The 23,145-nt window shown below is 37.1% G+C and overlaps 1 protein-coding gene across 2 annotated transcripts in view; it reads right to left on the bottom strand.

The window, feature by feature from the left end:
- MCMBP (minichromosome maintenance complex binding protein) overlaps positions 1-23,145 on the bottom strand; it is a 64,739-nt gene that overhangs the window by 32,435 nt on the left and 9,159 nt on the right. For both annotated transcript variants that reach the window (XM_060098822.1, XM_060098828.1), the window contains exons 2-5: positions 10,010-10,095; positions 9,257-9,397; positions 9,084-9,125; positions 3,824-3,925 (exon numbers count right to left, since the gene is read on the bottom strand). In XM_060098822.1, coding sequence (XP_059954805.1) covers positions 3,824-3,925; positions 9,084-9,125; positions 9,257-9,397; positions 10,010-10,095 — 371 coding nt within the window. The remainder of the gene's footprint in view (positions 1-3,823; positions 3,926-9,083; positions 9,126-9,256; positions 9,398-10,009; positions 10,096-23,145) is intronic.

Below are 23,145 nucleotides of genomic sequence, written 5' to 3'. Positions count from 1 at the left end.
AACAGATGAATGGATAAAGATGTGGTGTGTATACACATACATACACACACACACACAAACACACACACTGGGATATTACTCAGCCATAAAAAAGAATGAAATAATGCCATCTGCAGCAACATGGATGGACACAGAGATTATCATATTAAGTGAAGTAAGTCGGACAGAGAAAGACAAATATATGATATCACTTATATGTGAGATATAAAAGAGTAGTACAAATGAACTTATTTGTAAAATAGAAACAGACTCACAGACATAGAAAACAAACTCATGGTTACCAAAGGCAAAGGGTAGGGGCTGGATGGGGAAGGATAAATTGGGAGTATGGGACTGACAGATGCACACTTACCATATATAAAATAGATAAACGACAAGAATTTACTGCTTAGCACAGGGAAATATATTCAATGTCTTGAAATAAACTATAATGGAAAAGAATCCTTAAAAAAGAATACAGATATACATATGTATAACTGAATCACTTTGTTGTATACCTGAAACTAACACAATATTGTAAATCAACTATACTTCAATTAAAAAAACAAAAAACCTGTGAAACTGGACAAAAGGCATGAAGCAACTGTTTTCATTCTTTGGACAACAAAGAACATAAGGTTATGATCCTTGAATGAGAAGAAACACCACAGGTAAACTCCACATTCTCCCCAGCTCTCTCAGGGGCATTATCCAAATTGCAGCAAAGAGAAGTGGAGGTTCTGCTCTTGCTGGTAGAGAAAACAGAGCACACAGCTCAGGGCTACGGAAGCAACTGGAATTTGCAGAACAGTTAGAGAGGAAGTAGCTTCAGATAGAGCCCTAGGAGAGAACAGCTGCTGCTTGGTTGGGAGCTTAGCAGAGATTCTGGAAGTTGTACAATACTAGAACTGGACCCTGCTGAGAATCACGAGCACTTAGGTGAGACCCGGAAATAGCACATCTCGCAAGTAAGAACTCCATCCTACACTGTAAGTGCCACTCATACCTACCTTAACAAATCCCAAAACCAAGCCTTGACAAGATCAAAGTGATCCACTTAAATTACCTGCCTGCCAGAACAAAATTCAACATTTTTGAAGACAAAAGTACACTTTCAACAGTGTTGTATGTCAGCATAACTAATCATAACACATGATTAATTATGTGAAGAAGAAGGAAAGCATGGCCTATAAGCAGGATTAAAAACAGTATCAATAGAAAAAAAAACAACAACCCAGAGACAACCTGGATATTGGAATTAGCAGACAAGGGCTAAAAAGCAATTCCCAAATTTACAATTTTAAAAGAAAAGATGAGGACTATCATCAGAAAAATGGAAACAAAGAAAAAGAAACAAATGAAAAAATCTAGAACTAAAAAATAAAATGGAAAAAAAACCCTCAATCACCTGAGAACAAAAATAATTAGTGTACAATCATGTGATTTGAGCCCCAGAAAATGAGAAAATGATGAGACTGGGACAGAAAAATATTTGAAGAAATAATGGCTGAAATCTTCTGAAAAATATCAACCCACAGATCTAAAAGCTCAATAAAACCCAAGCAAGATAAACACAAAAAACCCAGACATGGGCACATCATAGTCAAGCTGCTGAAAACCACAGAGAATATTAGAAGCAGCCAGAGGAAAATTAAAGACCCATTACATACAGGTGACAATGATAAAAATGACAGCTATCCTTTTATCAAAAAACAATTGAGGCCAGAAGACAATGGAACAATATCATTAAAGTGTTGAAGATGGGAGATACCTGTCAATCAAGCATTCTATAACCACTGGGAGAAAAAAAAAAAGGGTTCTACAACCACTGAAAATATCCTTCAAAAATAAAGGTGAGGGACCTCCCTAGCAGTCCAGTGGTTAAGACTCCGTGCTCCCAATGCAGGCGGCACGTAGATTCCTGGTCAGGGAACTAAGATCCGGCATGCTGCACAATGCAGCACACCACCACCACCACCACCACCACACACACAGACACACACACACACACACACACACACACCCCCCAAAAGGGTGAAACAAAGACATTTTCAGTTGAAAAAAAGCTGAGAAAATTTATCACCAACGGATCAGTACTTTAAAAAAAAGGCTCAGTGATATGATTCCAGACAAGAACAAAGACAAAAAGAGATAGAAATGATAAATATTTTTGCAACATAAAAGATGTAATTTCCCCCTTTATTTCTAAATTTATGTAGGAGACAACTGTTTAAAAGATCAATAGAAGTATATTGTAGTGAGGCTCAAGGATCAAAGAAGAAATCACAAAGGAAATTAGAAAATATTTTGAACTGAATGAGAGTAAAAACAAGTCAAAATTTGTGGGATCCAACTAAAGCAGTGATTAGAGCGAATTTTATGGCCTTAAATGTTAACATTAGAAAAGGAAGAGGGCCTCCCTGGTGGCGCAGTGGTTGAGAGTCCGCCTGCTGATGCAGGGGATACGGGTTCGTGCCCCGATCTGGGAGGATCCCATATGCCGCGGAGCGGCTGGGCCCGTGAGCCATGGCCGCTGGGCCTGCGCGTCCGGAGCCTGTGCTCCGCAACGGGAGAGGCCACAACAGTGAGAGGCCCGCGTACTGCAAAAAAAAAAAAAAAAAAAAAAGGAAGATATGAAATGATCTGCACACTAACCTTAAGGTTTTAAAAAAAATTAAAACCATTACTAAAAATGAAGGAAATAAGAGCAAACATCAATGAAATAGAAAACAAAAAATTAAAGTAAAAAGTTGATCCTCTGACAAACCCCTAGCAATACTAATCAAGGATAAAAGAGAAAAATAAATTAACATTTTGGAAATGAAAGGAGATCATTGTTAGATATTCCTTAGACATTAAAAGGAAAATAAGGAAATACTATGAAAGTTTTATGTCAATAAATTCAAGAACTATGATTCAATGATTAGGAAACATTCCTTGAGAGATACACAAATTTATCACAACCGACACAAAGTATCTGTTAAAAAACTGATTTAGTAAGTTAAAATCTCACCAAAAAATGCCTGGCCTCAAACTGGAAACAACCCAAATGTTCATCAATTGGATATTATATAAACAAATACCATCAGCAATAAAATGGAATGAACTATGGATACACATGGATGAATCTCAAATGCATTATGCTGAATAAAAGATATCAGACACAAAAGACTATATGTTATATGATTCCATTTGTATGACATTCAACAATAGGTAAAATTAAGCTATAGTGAAAGAAATCAGAGCAGTCGTGGGGAGGAGGTGGTGATGGGAAAAAGGCACAAAGTTCTTTACTTTGATGGGTGTGCAAATTACAGGTGTATGCATTTATCCAAACCACTTAAGTATACCTTTAAAATCCGTGCATTTCAGTATGTGAACTATGCCTAATCAGTAACTAAAAAAAATAAAAATGAGAATGAGATGTCTCCACAATCTCTCAAAAGAACAAACGTTGTTTTCTCTTAATAAAATTAGAATGAGTTCTAATTTAAAACGAGTTTTTTTACTTAATGATTGTGCAACTCTCTTTTTCAGTCCCTTTAAATCCACCTCAATCTTTTAAACAGTTTTTCACTAGCAGAATGCACCATAATTTTATCATTTCTCAGTGATGAATACTGAAGCTTGTTTTATAGATTTTCTTGTTTAGGACAAAGGAAACACATTTTATAAAAATAAAGCCAAGCACTATAAATGAAGAATAATTTTCTTTTCCAGCTACCTTCACTGAGGTAAAAAGACTAAGTTTAAAAGAAAAAATCAAAATATGAATTGTGGTCTCTTCAATTAAGAAAATAATCAGTAACCATTCAACACATAAGAAGGTTCAGATAAAGGATATTTCTTTTACCCACGTGGATTCTCCAGGCACTGGAACACAATAGAAAGTCTGTCTTTCCAAAGTGGTAGTTCGTGGAGAGTTTAAATCAACTTCTTGCTGAGGCTGTGATGTATACAAAATTTTATCTTATTAAAAAAATTTATTACAAGAACTTTAAAAATTAGCAACCATATTTCCATGTTATTTATAAAATCACAGTAAATACTTTCATATTAAGAGTTAATTAACAAGCAACTACTAAATCCAAACTATCATTTTTGAAAACAGACATACAACATTTCAAATGCAATAATCAATATAGTACCTTCCTTCAAATCCAAATATACAGCACCCTACATTACAAAATTAAATCCCTTTGAATATTAACCAGAGTGAGGCCTCCCAGAGGTCCTCATTTCAGCACCAACACCGGCTCTATCCAACTGTCTGCAAACTCCAGTGCTGGATGTCTCAGGCCAAACAACCAGTAAGACAAGAATACAGCACCACCCATCAAAAAGAGAAAAAAAAGAAAGAAACAACAAAAAAATATGTTAAAGACAAAGGAGCAAGGTAAAAACCTAAAGACCAAATAAATGAAGACGAAATAGGCAACCTACCTGAAAAAGAATTCAGAGCTATGATAGTAAAGATTATCCAAAATCTCGGAAACAGAATGGAGAAAATACAAGAAACATTTAACAAGGATCTAGAAGAAATGAAGAGCAAACAAACAGTGATGAACAACATAATTACTGAAATTAAAAATACTCTACAAGGAATCAATAGCAGAATAACTGAGGGAGAAGAACGAATAAGTGAGCTAGAAGAAAAAATGGTGGAAATAACTGCCAGGGAGCAGAATAAAGAAAAAAGAATGAAAAGAATTGAGGACAGGGCTTCCCTGGTGGCGCAGTGCTTGAGAGTCCGCCTGCCAATGCAGGGGACGCGGGTTCGTGCCCTGGTCCAGGAGGATCCCACATGCCACGGAGCGGCTGGAACCGTGGGCCATGGCTGCTGGGCCCGCGCATCCAGAGCCTGTGCTCCGCAACGGGAGAGGCCACAACGGTGAGAGGCCAGCGTACCACAAAAAAAAAAAAAAAAAAAAAAGAATAGATGAAAATCTCAGTGACCTCTGGGACAACATTAAACGCACCAACATTCGAATTATAGGGGTCCCAGAAGAAGAGAAAAAGAAAGGGACTGAGAAAATATTTGAAGAGATTACAGTTGACAACTTCCCTAACATGGGAAAGGAAACAGTCAATTAAGTCCAGAAAGCACAGAGAGTACCATACAGGATAAACCCAAAGAGACACACCGAGGCACATATTAATGAAACTATCAAAAATTAAATACAAAGAAAAAAATTAAGATCAGCAAAGGAAAAGCAACAAATAACATACAAGGGAATCCCCATAAAGTTAACAGCTGATTTTTCAGCAGAAACTCTGCAGACCAGAAGGGAGCGACAGGACACATTTAAAGTGATTAAAGGGAAAAACCTACAATCAAGAATACTCAACCCGGCAAGGATCTCATTCAGATTCGATGGAGAAATGAAAACCTTTACAGATAAGCAAACGTTAAGAGAATTCAGCACCACCAAAGCAGCTTTACAACAAATGCTAAAGGAACTTCTCCAGGCAGGAAACACAAGAAGGAAAAGACATGCAAAAACAAACCCAAGGAACAGGATAGAAAGCCCAGAGATAGAGAAACCCACACACATACTGTCACCTTATTTTTGATAAAGGAGGCAAGAATATACAGTGGAGAAAAGACAGCCTCTTCAATAAGTGGTGCTGGGAAAACTGGACAGCTACATGTAAAAGAATGAAATTAGGGGCTTCCCTGGTGGCGCAGTGGTTGAGAGTCCGCCTGCCGATGCAGGGGACATGGGTTCGGGCCCCAGTCTGGGAAGATCCCACATGCCGCGGAGCGGCTAGGCCCGTGAGCCATGGCCACTGAGCCTGTGCGTCCAGAACCTGTGCTCTGCAACGGGAGAGGTCACAACAGTGAGAGGCCCGCATACCTCAAAAAAAAAAAAAAAAAAAAAAGGAAAAATGAAATTAGAGCACTCCCTAACACCATACAAAAAAATAAACTCAAAATGGATTAAAGACCTAAATGTTAAGGCCAGACACTATAAAACTCTTAGAGGAAAACATAGGCAGAACACACTATGACATAAATCACAGCAAGATCCTTTTCGGCCCACCTCCTAGAAAAATGGAAATAAAACCAAAAGTAAACAAATGGGATCTAATGACACTTAAAAGCTTTTGCACAGCAAAGGAAACCATGAACAAGATGAAAAGACAACCCTCAGAAGGGGAGAAAATATTTGCAAACGAAGCAACTGACAAACGATTAATCTCTAAAATTTACAAGCATCTCATACAGCTCAATATCAAAAAAACAAACAACCCAATCCAAAAATGGGCAGAAGACCTAAATAGACATTTCTCCAAAGAAGACATACAGATTACCAACAAACACGTGAAAGGATGCTCAACGTCACTAATCATTAGAGATATGCAAATCAAAACTACAATGAGGTTATCACCTCACACCCATCAGAATGGCCATCATCAAAAAATCTACAAACAATAAATGCTGGAGAGGCTGTGGAGAAAAGAGAACCCTCCTTGCACTGTTGGTGGGAATGTAAATTGATACAGCCACTATGGAGAACAGTAGGGAGGGTCCTTAGAAAACTGAAAATAGAACTACCATGTGACCCAGCAATCCCACTACTGGGCATATACCCTGAGAAAACCATAATTCAAAAAGAGTCATGTACCACAATGTTCATTGCAGCTCTATTTACAATAGCCAGGACATGGAAGCAACCTAAATGTCCATCGACAGATGAATGGATAAAGAAAATGTGGCACATATATACAATGGAATATTACTCAGCCATAAAAAGAAACGAAACTGAGTTACTTGTAGTGAGGTGGATGGACCTAGAGTCTGTCATACAGAGTGAAGTAAGTCAGAAAGAAAAAAACAAATACTGTATGCTAACACATATATATGGAATCTAAAAAAAAAAAAAAGTTTCTGATGAACCTAGGTGCAGGACAGGAATAAAGACACAGAAGTAGAGAATGAACTTGAGGACACGGGGAGGGAAAAGGGTAAGCTGGGACGAAGTGAGAGAGTAACATTGACATATATACACTACCAAATGTAAAACAGATAGCTAGTGGGAAGCAGCTGCATAGCACAGGGCGATCAGCTTGGTGCTTTGCCACCACCTAGAGGGGTGGGATAAGGAGGGTGGGAGGGAGGCTCAAGAGGGAGGAGATATGGGGATATATGTATGCATATAGCTGATTCACTTTTTTATACAGCAGAAACTAACACAACATTGTAAAGCAATTATACTCCAATAAAGATGTTAAAGAAAAAATGAAAAAAAATTAACTCCCTTTAAATAAACATGTTATTTTATTAAATTTTTTCAAAGACAGCGCTCATGGTAATCCCACTGTCTCTCTCATAGAAAGCTATCAGAATTAGCCCATTAAATAGGAATTTAGTGAAATATTCATTATGAGGTAGCTCTGAGATGAGATTTAAAAGTCAGATATTATTCCTTAGAAAAGGCATATTCTCTATTTCAAATATACTTAGAGATAAGAGGCAGAGAGGACCCAAGATGTAATATTGAAAAAATTATTTCAACAAACACATACTACTTTTAGAGTACCAAAAAAATCCCTTAAAAGTAAATAAAATCTATATTCTGTTTTTTAAGACAAAAAGAAAGAAAGAAAAGAAACAAAGAAAGAATCCCAGAGATATCAATTGAGCCTGAGATGATATATATACGCTAAGTTTTTTCTGTGTCTTTCTTTCCAGGGCCAAAGCTCCCTTTTCCTGGTACGGTGCTTTTGCTTATGACTCTTTAGCAACATAGTACAAAATAAAAGCTCTTTGCCTTTGGGAGTGTCACAGATAGACAGTCTCACCTATTTCATTTTCCCATTTCCAGAGGCTGAGATTATTGAGCTATAGAGACACTGTATTATTGTGTACTAGGGAAAAAAATGTGTATTAGTTTATTAGCCTAATATGGCTTAGGGACCCTCAAACAAGGGATGCAGGAAACCTAAAGTTGATTCATTAGACTTGCATAATGGTGCATGCTATGGGGCACCCTAAAGGAAAAAGACATGGGAGAGCTGGAGGCCATCATGTGTAAGATTAAACGAATCCATCATTCGTGAGTCCGTTACTCTAAATAAGTATAGGAAGTTATCGTTTTTTCTTTATAGCAACCTTCCAAATTAGGGCTTTTCTTCCATACAGATCAGCCCGCTGGGCTAAAACACTTATTCAACAGGAACAATTTCTACTGTGAATTAACAGGCTGGGATTAGGGTTTATAAATCAACCTCTTGAGGTTTGGGTAAGCAGGAGTCAGACTCCCAGAATGTAAAAAGCCCTAAATAACCTGATTAAACTAAGATTCTGGACTGCAAAGCAGAAATCTAATAAATCCAGAATGGAGGTAACTACTGAGGCTCACCTTTCTACTGGGGTCATGCCTCAGCACCTGCCTGGTCAATACCCACCTGTGATACTTGTTTTCTTTCTAACAATTGAAAATTACCACCTGTGTTTCAATAGTACCACATGAAAAACACAAAAAGCAAAATATGAGAGATATTTTTAGTTAATATATTTTGACATGCTGGTAATCTTCTTCTACTATTAAACCAGAAGTAAGTTTTAAACTTTCCCCAGTTACAATGCCAGGCATGTTGAACAGGTGTCTGAATGAAATTAAGTTTAATTCTGCATGTTGTTCTACTATCAGAAAAGCAATACCAAAGAAAATGCAGATATACTGTGGTTCCTCTAATTGCTTTTCTAGTAAGTTTCTATCTCAAAACTACCCATTTTACAACTATAATTATATCCAGGATTCTGTCTTCTTCCCTTTCCCATTACTGATATGTAAGAGAGTTTCTATTACTTCCTTTTATCAAAGAAAGCTTAAGTTTACTTTTTTCCTCCCAGGAAAAGAGGGCAGGATTTAATCAAATTTAATTAAGCACGTGTAAAGCCCTAAATTAATCTTCTTTCATTTTTCTTCTACTTTTCATTTTAAAAGAACTTATCATAACCTGTAATTTTAAAAAGCAAGTACATAGATATTAGGAAAAGAAAGGAATTAATTTTATCATTTACAATATTCCACCCTCTAAGAGATTTTTAGATCAAATAAAAATCATATCAGAGAATATATTTTAAGTATACATACCCCACACTCTGCTACATCTCTATATTTTCCAAAATGAAGAACCTATAACCCAAAGCAAAAAAATAACAGTATTATATCAATCTATCAGAATCAAAATCACCATAAACAACACAAGGACAAAATTAACACTACTAATTGTAAACAGTAAGTTTCATGAAAATAGCAATACATACACGCGCTTTTGTGTTTCGGTTAACAGTTTCATAAACTCCCATGTAAAATTCAGGGTCAAACATATCCTGAATCATGCAGCGGAACTTCACAAAACTGTTAGGTTTCAAATAATGAAGGGGAACTTCATTCAATGATGGTACCTTTAACGAAAACAAACAATCAAGTCAAAATATTCTGTGTATAAAACATTAAGCACATATACATAGACATATATATCCAGACTCAAACCGCAATTCCCCCCCACACACACACACAAAATCAAGGGAGCCAAATGATCTCAATGGTTAATACAACACAATTGCTAAACAAAAGTACTTCCTGTGTTCTTGCAAGTTTGTATGATGACATTTGACTATAATGTAAAAGGATGCTTTCCTTCATAACACTTTCCAATTAGCAGAAAGGCATTTGCTTTGTTGAGCTCTTCTCTTAAAACTCGTACATGTCAACTCTTTTAAAATGAAGGTAATAAAACAAAAGATAATCCAAGCTCTCACAACTACCCATTTTTTTCATGGTCAATTACTGCCACCTAGAGGCGCCAATATAGAAGCACTTATTTGCTTGAATTTAAGTTTAAGTTGCAGAAGAGACCGAAACCTTTTAATACATGTGCACTTAAAGCAGAGGGCAGTGAACAGTAATTTATATATACATTTAAACGGTATGTGGATTACGGCTCTACTGTGAGAAACTGCAAGTCTGCCCAACCCTCGCCACCCCCCTGCCCCCCCCAATAGCAATGAGCTCACCCATTTAGGAGCATTATTTTCCTTCAGCTTTTCCTTAAAATACTCAATTACTTTCTTCTCCCAGCCAGGATTAACTCCATTTTGAGCTGAAAGAAAAATATACTGTTCAAAGCTGAAGGTACAATCTATAATAATAGACAACGTTCACACATTAGTTTAGTGTGCACCTTATTGGAAGCACTGAACAAGACACCAGAAGCTGCCCTGTTGGAGAGTTGGATATTACAATCAGGGCGAGGCTGACCCCCTGCAGGCTCTCAGGAGCTAAAAATCTCCTGAGAACACCCACAGAATGAGATACGAGGCTCCCTAGACAAAGCAGAACAGGAACCATCATTTGAAAAGCAGACTGATCTTTGAAAACATTTTTATACAGATTTTAAAAATTTTTTACAATTACCCTGAAGTGAAGAGCAGAGAGTGGTGGTGTGTTTTTTTTTAAGTTTTTATTTGGGAATAATTTCAAACTTTCATAAAGTCACAGTGAAAAATATGTCACAATGATAATTACAAAGAACACCTGTAACCTTGCCCCATTTACTTTATTTGCTTGCTCTCTCTCCCACATATTTTTCTGACTCACCTGAGATTACATTACACACATCATTTATTTTTACCTTTAAATAGTTCAATGTGTTTCCTAAGAATAAGGAGATTATCTTATATAACCACAGTACTTGTTATCAATCTCAGGAAATTCAAAATTGATACAATACTTTTTATCTAATCTACCATCCATATTCCAACTTGTCATTTGACCCAACACTATCCTTTATTGCACTTTTTCCACTTCAGTACAGAACCCAGTCTAGAATCACATACTGCTTTTAGCTATCGTGTTTTTTTAATCTCCTTTATTCTGGAACAGTTCCTCAATCTTTATCTTTTATGACACTGACACTGCAGAATACAAACCCTTTATAAAAAAATAGAAATCTCCTCACTGGATCTGTCTGACGTTTCCTTATGAGTAGATTGCAGTTATGTGTTACCAGTCAGAGTGCTACATAAGGATGCTGTGCCCTTGTAGGTACATCATTTAGAGACAAGATGTCCATTTTCCCTCATCGATGACGTTAATTTTCATCACCCACAGTGACAGCCAATTTCTCCACTGTAGTTACTTTCTTCCCCTTACAACTAATAAGCAATCTACAGGAGATACCTCAGATAATTTTCATGAAATGTGCCCCGCTCCCAAGAATCAGCATCTATTTTATGCTTCTTGCAATGATGATTGCAAAATCAGAGAAAGGTGTTTTTAATGTCATGTTAAAGAAAACCAGACTTTGAAAAATTATGGGAATTGGTCAAGGCCAAAGACTGAATCATCAACAGAATTAGGAATATATGTTTTCATGAACTAGAACTACCTAACCATAGCTGGTCAGTACTTCCACCATCACACAGGTACCATACTCATCACACAGGTGATATGGAGATGTGGCATAAAGGAATTTTGTCTATATTTGTTGTGGAGCTGGTTCCGTTAGAAATACTCATAAAATCCTGCTAACACCATGCTGCAGCAGAGATTCCAAATGTTTTCACTTAACTGAGCAAAGGACAGTTCTTAAAAAGAACTCATGGAGGTGGAAAACGAGGAAGTGATTCTGATGTGCAATGAGGGTTGAATCTACTACTAGTAAACTAGTCCTCAAAGCTTGGTTCCCAGATTAGAAGTATTAGCACCACCTGAGTGGTTGTTAGAAAGGCAAATTCTTCAGCCCATCCCAGACCTACTGAATCAGAAACTCTGGAGGTGAAGCCTAGTGATTCATGCTTTAAAATACCTTCGAGGTGATTCTGATGCACTGACATCTGAGAACCACTACTCTACTAGATACATGCCAATAAATGATTATTGAATTGGACGGTGGGGGGAGGGGACCAGAATGGGTATTTTTGCTTCTAGTCCAAATGGATGTTTAAAGAAAAGACCTACATGTGGCCATGACTGCGAACACCACTATGCTGACTGCATTTGTGTAAGAAACTTGAATAGACCACATCACAGGTGATGAAGCTACATCAAAGAGTGATTGGGAAGCAGTAAGTTACTTCTAAGTAACTTACATGTATACAAAATGTTCTTAAGTAAAGGCCAGCTTACAAATATCTGGTACTGCTGGACAGTTAAAGGACTGCAATAGATAATTCCAAAATTATCAAGAGTACAATAACTGGGCTTCCCTGGTAGCGCAGTGGTTGAGAATCTGCCTGCTAATGCAGGGGACATGGGTTCGAGCCCTGGTCTGAGAGGATCCCACATGCCGTGGAGCAACTAGGCCTGTGAGCCACAACTACTGAGCCTGCGCGTCTGGAGCTTGTGCTCCGCAACAAGAAAAGCCGCGATAGTGACAGGCCCGCACACCGCGATGAAGAGTGGCCCCTGCTTGCCACACTAGAGAAAGCCCTCGCACAGAAACGAAGACCCAACACAGCCAAAATAAATTAATTAATAAACTCCCACCCCCAACATCTTCTTTAAAAAGAAAAAAAAAGAGTACAATAACTATCCATTATTTATTTATTTATTTATTTATTTATTTATTTTTTTGCGGTATGCGGGCCTCTCACTGTTGTGGCCTCCCCCGTTGCGGAGCACAGGCTCCGGACGCGCAGGCTCAGCGGCCATGGCTCACGGGCCCAGCCGCTCCGCGGCATATGGGATCCTCCCAGACCGGGGCACGAACCCGTATCCCCTGCATCGGCAGGCGGACTCTCAACCACTTGCGCCACCAGGGAGGCCCTATCCATTATTTATTAAGCCTACTGTGTGCCCAGCACTCTGCCAGGTGCTATCAGGATACTTAGAATTGAAGGAACGTAGAGCTAAGATAAGCTATGGATAGAATAACAGGCAAAAGCAAAGAAGAGAAACTAACGTAGGTCAAAAAAAATCTCAGTGAGGGCTTCTGAAGGAGGTGTTTGAGCCAGGCCTGGGAAGAAGGGTAGAACTGAAACATGTTGAGGTATGAGGGATGGGCACATTCCAGACGTAGAGCATGCTGGGGGTAAACCAAGGACAAGGATGGACACTACCAGAAATTCAAATACATGGAGCACAAAGTGCCTGGAAAAGAATAAAGCTACTGAACAAAAGGAAGAGGAGGCCAAAACACATCCCAGAGTTTTCAATGCCAGGCTACAGATCTGCTCTCTATTCACAAACAATTCACCTTTACATTTCCAGGGTCTAGCAAGGGCCTGGGACATAGCTATCGGAGTTAGAGAAATAAACATTAAATAAGTACAATGTAGAGAAAATAGGTTGTTTCGCAAGACTAGCATCCATTTTCCCTTTTTCTAGTGACAGTGCCTCTATTTGAGGGAGGAACCACAGCACCGTCACTCCCAGCCCAAGGGTGGACCTGACCTAGACCTCACAGTGGTTCTGATGATCAGTTTAGGGATGCATCAATCAAAGACAATCCTGGGAATAAGGCTTAGTAGCTGGGTTCAACATTATAGGTTATAATCCCGCAGCTGCATGTGGCCACAGTGACCAAGGTCGGTCTGAAAACTAAGCCATCCCAGAGGAAAGTGGAGTAAAAAGGCTGATTTCTGTAGACACAGTCTGAAGTATTTGGTTGTAATTGAGCCTGACATTAACCCTCTCAGGAACTGTTACCTGAGACAACGTATTCATCGTCTCTGGTTTAAGTAGAATCGAGTTGGGCCATTTGCAACCAAGAGACCTGCTGAGCACACACATATCACTCTATTCTATTTCCCAAGAATTCCTGGCCATCTGAATGTGGGCACCAGTGCACTCAATCCTGCCCTAGTTTAAGCGGTCAAGGGAACTGAGGAACAAAAAATATATACGCTTTCACACTCTCACCAACAGCTATGAGGGTTCTATATAACCTCACCAACACTTGGTCTTGTCAATCTTTTTAATCCTAGTCATTGTGCTGGGTATGCAGTAATATTTCACTGGGGTTTGAATATGCATTTCCCTAAGGACTAGTGATGTACACCTTTTCATATGTTTATTGACCATTCTAATAAATCCTTTTGTGAGGTGCCTACTTATTAATTTTGCCCATCTTTTAAAAAAATGATTTTGTTGGGAATTCCCTGGCAGTCCAGTGGTTGGGACCCCACGCTCTCACTGCCAATGGCCAGGGTTCACTCCCTGGTTGGGGAACTAAAATCCCACAATCCATGCAGCACAGCCCCCTAAAAAAAAAAAAGATTTTGTTGTGGCATCAATGATTTGTACAAATTTTGTGTATTCTGGATGCAAGTCTTTTGTCAGATATATGTAGGGCAAGTATTTTCTCCTAATCTGTAGTTTGCTTTTTGACATTCTTAATGGTGTCTTTTGATGAGAAGTTTTCAATTTTGACGTAAGTCCAACTTTTCCATTTTTTCTTTTATGTTTACTGACCCCAAGGTCATGAAGATATTCTCCTGTTTTTCACTTTTCACATTTAAGTCTGTAATCCATATCAAATTAATGTTTTTGATTATAGTGTGACATAGACATCAAGGCTCATTTTTTTCCAAAAAGATATCCATTTGTTCCAGCATTGTTTAATTAAACAACTTTCTAGCCATAAATTGCTTTGGCAAACAGAGTAACAATTAACTGCCACACATCTACCAAAGAGAAAATATGCAAAAAATAACCACTCACTAAACATATGCCACAAACCCATGGTCAAAGACAGGAACTTCACTCATACACTGCCAATCTTTCCTGCTATAGAATTAGCAAACTATCATAGTTCCAAGTCCATCAGTGATGAGAAATAGATGTTGTGGCTGGGGGAAACTCTCCTGGTTGGTCCTCAGCAGCAATAAATGATATTTTTTTAAATAAATAAACAAATAAATAAATTGCTTTGGCACTACTGTCAATCTAAGCTCATTGTATTTACATTAATGTACTTCTAGATTTTCTGTTATGTTACACTGATCTAGTTGTCTATCCTTATGCCAATACCATATTGCTTTAATCACTATAGCTTGATAGTTGGTCTTAAAATCAGGTAGATATGTTCTTCATCTTTGTCTTCAACTCTGTCTTGATTATTCTAGATCCTCAAGTTTTCTAAATAATTTTGAGGAACAACTTGTCGACTTTTATGTAAAGCCTGCTGAAATTTTGATTAGGTTTATATTGCATAGTATAGATTTGAGGAGAACTGACATCTTAACAATATCGAGTCTTCCAAGCTATGAACTCTCCCATGGGAGAGACCATAAGGAAACCTATGCATAAATTCCAAGAGACTCCATCTGTCTTTTCCCCTTATGATCCAGATGTGTATCCTTACCATGTTGCTTTAATAAATCTTAGCCAGGAGTACAACTACATACTGAGTCATATATGTCACTTTAGTGAATCTCCAAACATAGGGGTGGTTTTGGAACCCCCAACACATAAGTGTATCAATAGTTCATTTCTTTTTATTGCTGAGTAATATTCCACTGTTCAGCTGAACTACAATTTGTTTCTCCATTCACCCACTGAAGGACATTTAGATTGTCTCCAACTTTTGATGACTATAAATAAAACCATTATAAACACTTGTATGCAAGTTTTTGTGTGAACATAAGCTTTCATTTCTCTAGGGGAAAAACCTAAGAATGCCACAGCTAGGTATATATATATGTATGTGTGTATGTGTACACACATACATATATATATATATATTATATACGACTAACATTTTAAGATTCTGCTTATTTCCCAGAGTGGCTGTACCATTTTGCATTCCCACCAGCAAGGTATAAGAGATTCAGCTGTTTGCATCCTTACCACTACCTGGTATTGTCAAAATTTTAAAAAAAATTTTAGCTCTACCAGTAGTTGTGATATCCCATTATGCTTTAAATTTGCATTTCCCTAGTGACTAATGATACTGAATTCTTTTCATGTGGCTATTTGCCATCTTTATATCCTCTCTGGTGAAGTGTCCATTCAAATCTACTTAAATCTTTTGCCCCTTTTTAAACTGGCTTAATAATCATTACATTTTCCTTATATATTCTAGATATGTCCTTTATCTGATATGTGATTTTCAGGTATATTCTCTCAGCCTTTCATTTGCCTAAAAATGCTTTTGCAAAACAAAAGGTTTTAATTTTGATGAAGCCCAATTTATCAAATTTTTGTTTTTATGCATTGTGTCTTTGGAATTATGTCTAAGAACTCATAGCCAAACCCTGGGTCATGAAGATGTTCTCTTTATTTCTAAAAGTTTAACAGTTTAAGGTTTTACACTTAGATCTATGACCCATTTTGAGTTTGTTTTTGTATAAGGCATGAGATTTAGGTTGCAAGTAGTATTTCTGCATTTAAATGTCGAATTGTTCCAATATCTTAGTTGAAAATAATCTTATTTTTCCATTGAATTGCCTTTTGTATATTTGTCAAAAGACAATTAGGGCAACAATAATGTGCCTTAAAAACATGCTAAGTGGAATAATACAGACAAAAAAGACAAATACTGTGTCCACTTATATGAAGTACCTAGAATAAGCAAATGCATAGAGACAAAAAGTAAAACTGAGGTTCCAGGTGGGCAATGGAGGGAGAGTGGACCTGAGAGGAGGGAACTCCATTTTATCTTGAGTGCGTCTAGATAGTAGGTGGCTGTAGACAGAATAATGCACCCCCCACACACAAAGATGTCCACATTCTAATCCCCAGAACCTGTGAATATATTGTTACATGGCAAAAGGGAATTTAGGTGGAGCTGACCTTAAAACAGGGAGATTATCTGGGGGGATCCAAGGTAGTTACAAGGGTCCTTAAAAGTGGTAGGAGGCAGAAGAGGAAGCCTGAGTAAGAAGATGTGAGAAAACCTTGACCAGCTGTTGTTGGCTTTGAAGATGGAGGGGGGCCACAACCCAAGAAATGTTGGCAAACTCTAGAAGCTGGGAAAAAGACAAGGAAGTAGATTCTACCCTAGAGCCTCCAGAAAGGAATGCAGTCCTGCTGACAACTTGATCTTATCCCAGTGAGACCCAAATCAGACTTCTGGCCTCCAGAACTGTAAGATAATAAATTTATGTAACAAATGCTGGAGAGGGTGTGGAGAAAAGGAAACCCTCCTACACTGCTGGTGAGAATGAAAGTTGGTGCAGCCACTATGGAAAACAGTATGGAGGTTCCTCAAAAAACTAAAAATAGAGTTACCATATGATCCAGCAACCCCAGTCCTGGGCATATATATGGACAAAACTATAATTCAAAAAGATACATGAACCCCTATATTCACAGCAGCACTATTCACAATAGCCAAGAAATGGAATCAACCTAAATATCCATCGACAGATGAATGGATAAAGAAGATGTGGTACATATATACAATGAAAACTACTTGACTATAAAAAAGAATGAAGTAATGCCATTTGCAGCAACATGGATGAACCTAGAGATTATCATATTAAGTGAAGTAAGACAGAGAAAGACAACTACCATATGACATCACTTATATGTGGAATCTAAAATATGACACAAATGAACTTACCTACAAAACAGAAACAGACTCATAGAGAACAGACTTGTGGTTGCCAAGGTGGAGGGGGGTGGAGGAGGGATGGATTGGGAGTTTGGGATTAGCAGAGGCGAAACAGTATACATAGAATAGATAAACAAGAAGGTCCTACTGTATAGCGCAGGGAACTATATTCAATATCTTTTGTAAACCATAACAGAAAAGAATATAAAAAAGAATGTATATATATCTATATCTATATCTGAATCACTGTGCTATACAGCAGAAATTAACACAACATTGTAAATCAACTCTACTGTAATAAAAAATAAATTTATGCTGTTTTAAACAACTAAATTTGTGGTAGTTTGTTACAAAAGAAATAGGAAATTAATAGGGTGTTTTTTAAGGAATTGGTAGATTTCATCCAAGTCGTTCAATTTATATCCATAGAGCTGTTTGTATTATTCTTTTCATGTCTATACTATTCTTTCACATGTCTCTAACGGTATCTCCCATTTCGTTCCTGATGTCAGTAATCTTTGTCTTCCTTTTTTTTTTCTTTGCCAGTCTGAAGGTGCATATGAATTTTATTGATCTTTTTGGGTAAAAAAACAACAAAACACCTGACGAGCTTTGGGTTTCATTGATGTTCTTTTTCTTCTGTTTTCAACTTCATTCATTTCTGCTCTATATTATTTCCTTTGTTCTGTATGATTTGGGTTTATTTTGCTCTTCTTTTCTAGTTTCATGAAGTATAAGCTTAAATTATTGGTTTGAGACCTTTCTTCTCTTCTAATAAATGCCCTTAAAGTCTCTCAGTACATCTTTGGCTTATCTCACAAATTTTGATATGTTGTGTTGTCATTTTCCTTTAGTTCAAAATATTTTAAAATTTCCCTGTGACTTCTTTTTGATCCACAAATTGTTCCGAATGTTATTTTTCACAAGTCTGAATTTCTTGTTATCCGTTACTGATTTCTATTCTAATTACATTATGGTCAGAGAACACACTTTGATGATTCCAATTCTCTTAGGTTTGTTAAATATGTTTTATGACTTAGGATGTGGTTTACCTTGGTGAATGAATGTTCCATGTGCACTTGAAAGGAATGTGTATTCTGCTGTTGTTAAGTAGAGGGTTCTACAATAGTGAGATCTATTTGACTGATGGTGTTCTATATCCTTGCTGCTTTTCTCTCCACTAGTTCTGGTACAGTTCTGAGAAGAGTAGTAGCATGTCTGACTATAATTACAGACTTGTCTATTTCTCCTTCTAGTTCTGTCAGTTTCTGCTTGTATTTTGAAACTCTTGCTAAGTGTATTTACATTTAGGTCTTCTTGGTGAATTGACTATTTTATCATTATGTAATGCGCCTCTTATTCTCTTCTCACACAAACTTTCCTAAAAATAATTTAAAATTTAATAAAGAGGTAGACACAGGATCTAAGAAACAACAGAATTCATGAACGCAATGGAAAAAAAAAAAATCCCAGTATGAAAACTAAGCAACAAACCTAAAAAGCAACTGACACAAATTAAAGGAGTGATTCAACAGGCTCATTAAAGAACATCCACGAAAGGATAACAGTCTGGAGTAAAAAAATGATGTGAATAAAATGCTGGGAGAACTTAGTGAAAATGATGTCAAAATTCTCTTCAATGGGGAGAAAATGCAATAATACAAATATAAGTAAATTAAATTTTAACATACTACTGCTTAAGAAAATAAGATACATACATACCTGACAACATAGCCTCAAAAATACATAAAGCAACAACTTTCAAAACTAAAGAGAAGGGCTTCCCTGGTGGTGCAGTGGTTGAGAATCTGCCTGCCAATGCAGGGGACACGGGTTCGAGCCCTGGTCTGGGAAGATCCCACATGCCGCGGAGCAACTGGGCCCGTGAGCCACAACTACTGAGCCTGCGCGTCTGGAGCCTGCGCTCTGCAACAAGAGAGGCCGCGATAGTGAGAGGCCCGCGCACCGCGATGAAGAGTGGCCCCCGCTCGCCGCAACTAGAGAAAGCCCTCGCACAGAAACGAGGACCCAACACAGCCAAAAAATAAATTAATTAATTAATTAAAAAAAAAAAAAAAAAAAAAACTAAAGAGAAAAAAAATAAAACAGCAATCACAATTAGACTTTTCCACAGCTCTCTCAGAAACATAAATTAAGCATAAAACACAAAAACAAATATAGCAAATATGAATAATTAATAAGTTCTCTAATAAATATATAAATATCCAAACAGAGAGTGTATTTTTTAAGTACACAGGACATTCACAAAAAGTTCTATGTACTAGCCACAAAGGAAACCTCAATAGATATGAAACATACAATGTTTTCTGACCAAAATGTGACAAGGTAAGAACTCAATAACAAAAGGAAAGCTTAAAACAACTGCATCCTCATGTCCTTGATGATTTAAGAAAAAACAAATAAACTTATACTATTAAAAAATCCTCAGTTTAGAAAGGAATATGGAGTGATAATTATCAAATACTCTTGGATGACAAAGAAAGCTGTACAGGTTAATATCTGTGGGCTACTAAGTGGTGTTTAGGAAGAAAGTTACAGATTTTAACACATTAATCAAATACCAAGAGAAAATGGAAATAGATGAGTTTATTAGCATTCAAGTTAAGAAGCTAAAAAAAGAGCAATAGGGACTTCCCTGGTGGCACAGTGGTTAAGAATCCGCCTGCCAATTCAGGGGACATGGGTTTGAGTCCTGGTCCGGGAAGATCCAACATGCCGCAGAGCAACTAAGCCCGTGCACCACAACTACTGAGTCTGCGCTCTAGAGCCTGTGAGCCACAACTACTGAGCCCACTTGCCACAACTACTGAAGCCCGTGCGCCTAGAGCCCGCGCTCCATGACAAGAGAAGCCACCGCAATGAGAAGCCTGTGCACCGCAACAAAGAGCAGCCCCTGCTCACCGCAACTAGAGAAAGCCCGCACGCAGCAACAAAGACCCAATGCAGCCAAAAAATAAATTAATTTAAAAGAAAAAAAATTTTTAATTAAAAAAAAAAAGAGCAATAGAACAAACCAAAGAGTAAGAAAGGAAATAAAGCTAAGGGCAGACATCAGTGGAATGGAGAACAAAAACACCAATACAGATGATTAATATTAAGACAGACAAATTTTCTGGCATGCCTGTACAGGAGAAAAAGATAAAAAGAAAGAAAGAATAAAATATACAAATAAATAAAAACAACAGGATACAAATAAGACACAAAACTATAAGGAAAAAATAACAAAACTTTAAAAGGAGAAATGCTATAAATACTAAAAACTATATATAATATCATGAAGTATGAACTAATAATTTTGAAAATTCAGATAAAATGGATAGATTTCTGAAAAAATACAAGTTGCCAAAATTGGCACAAGATTAGAAGACCGAGTTCTTATTTTTTATCACAATTTGGTCAAAAAAAAATTGTAGGTCCGATATCAATGAGAGAAACAAAAAAAACAGTAGATAATCCTTCCTCCCAACCCCATGAAGTCCCAAGTCCAGAAAACTCTGCAAAGTTTCAGGACAACTTCACAAAAGATAAAGAAGCAAAACTCCTATATAAACTATTAACTTCTGAATCCAATGGAATATATATTAAAAAATCATGTTCAAGCAGTACTTTTATCCCAATAATGCAAAACAGTTTGTTATTAGAAAATCTATTAGTGTAATCTGCCACACTAAAAGATTAAAGAAAAAAAAATGACCTTCTCGGGGGATACAGAACCAAGCATCTGATGAAGTCCAAGATCTATTTTATTATGAAAAACTGTAAATTATGGCTTGATACTAAACCTTGGGGTTTAAGAGAAATGATTTGACCTTGTTCTTAAAAGACTATTCTTAAACCAAAATAATTTAATGATAAGATTGTACTTCAGCTTACTTATTTATACATGGTAGTTTGTACCTCTTAATCTCCTACCCCCATTTTGCCGCTCCTTCCTTCCTCCTCCCCACTGGTAACCACTAGTTTGCTCTCTATATCCATGTATTTCTTTTTGGTTATATTCAGTAGTTCATTTACTCTGATTTTTAACCTTTCTAACATGATCAGACAAAGCACAAATTATAGTCACATATAGAATATAAATATTATCAACTTTGGTAATATACAATGACTGACACAAATTGGGTAGAAGCAATGGAGGGCAGTAAAGAGACACTAATTTCCTCAGTGAAAGACTTGAATTAGTATCTAAAATTGTTGGAGGAAAAAAGAACATGCCTGTAAATCTAAAAGGAAAGCAACAGAAGAATTAAAAATAGTATAAGTGAGAAGAAACCAGAAGCTTTTCCACTAAGAACGGGAACAAGGTAAGGATGTCCCCTCTCTCACCACTCCTTTTCAACATGTTACTGGAGTCCTAGCTAATGCAGTAAGACAAGGAAGGGAAATAAAGGTATATGGATAGGAAAAGAAAATAATAAAACTCTGTTTGCAGATGACATGATTTTCCATGTAGAATGCTCAAAAGAATCAACAAAAAAACCCTCCTGGCACTAATAAGCTATTAAAACAAGGTTACAGAATGCAAGGCTAACATACAAAAGTCAATCACTTTTCCTATGTATTCCCAGTGAACAAGTAGAATTTGAATTAAAAACATAGTATCATTTGTAGTAGCATTCCCCAAAATTAAGTTCTTGGGTATAAATCTAACAAAATATGTATAAGATCTATAGGAGGAAAGCTACAAAACTCAAGAAATCAAAGAAGAACTCAATAACTGGAGAGATAGTCCATGTTCATGGAGAGGAAGACTCAATATTTTCAAGATGTTGGTTTTTCCCAACTTGATCTATACATTCAATGCAATTCCAATCAAATCCCAACAAGTTATTTTGTGCATACTGACAAACTGAATCTAAAGTTATAGAGAGGCAAGAGACCCAGAATGGCCAGCCATAGTGAAGAAGAACAAAGAACAAAGTTGGAGAACCAAGAACCCTTAAAACTCAGTAAGAAAATGAACCCAATTAAGAAACACGCCAAAGACCTGAACAGACACTGCACCAAAGAATGTATACATTGTGACCACCTAATAGGGAGGGTGGGAGGGAGACGCACTAGGGAGGAGATACGGGGATATATGTACATGTATAGCTGATCCATTTTGTTATAAAGCAGAAACTAACACACCATTGTCAAGCAATTATACTCCAATAAAGATATTAAAAAAAAAGAATATACACAGGTGGCAAATAAGCAAAAGATGCACCACACTGTATGTCATTAGGGTAATGCAAATTAAAGCAATAATGAGCTACCTCTACACTCCAAAATCCAGAATACTAACAAATGCTGGAGAGGATGTGGAACAAGAGGAACTCTCATTCATTGCTGGAGGGAATGCAAAATAGTACAGCAACTCTGGAAGACAGTTTGGCAGTTTCATATAAAACTAAACATACTCTACCCATACCAATGGCACTCCGTGGTACTTACCCAAAGGAGTTGAAAACTTATGTCCACAAAAAACCTACACACAAATGTTTATAGCAGTTTTTACTTGTAACTGCCAAAACTTAGAAGCAACTAAGATGTCCTCCACTAGGTGAATGGATAAGTAAATTGTGGTATACCCAGACAATGGAATGTAGTGCCAAAAAGAAATGCACTTATCAAACTAGGAAAACACAT

The sequence above is a fragment of the Mesoplodon densirostris genome, chromosome 1 (assembly GCF_025265405.1).
Source record: "Mesoplodon densirostris isolate mMesDen1 chromosome 1, mMesDen1 primary haplotype, whole genome shotgun sequence".
NCBI classification, from domain to species: Eukaryota; Metazoa; Chordata; class Mammalia; order Artiodactyla; family Ziphiidae; genus Mesoplodon; species Mesoplodon densirostris.
The sequence above is the reverse complement of the archived record's forward strand: the minus strand, read 5'-3'. Positions and strand labels throughout refer to the sequence as shown.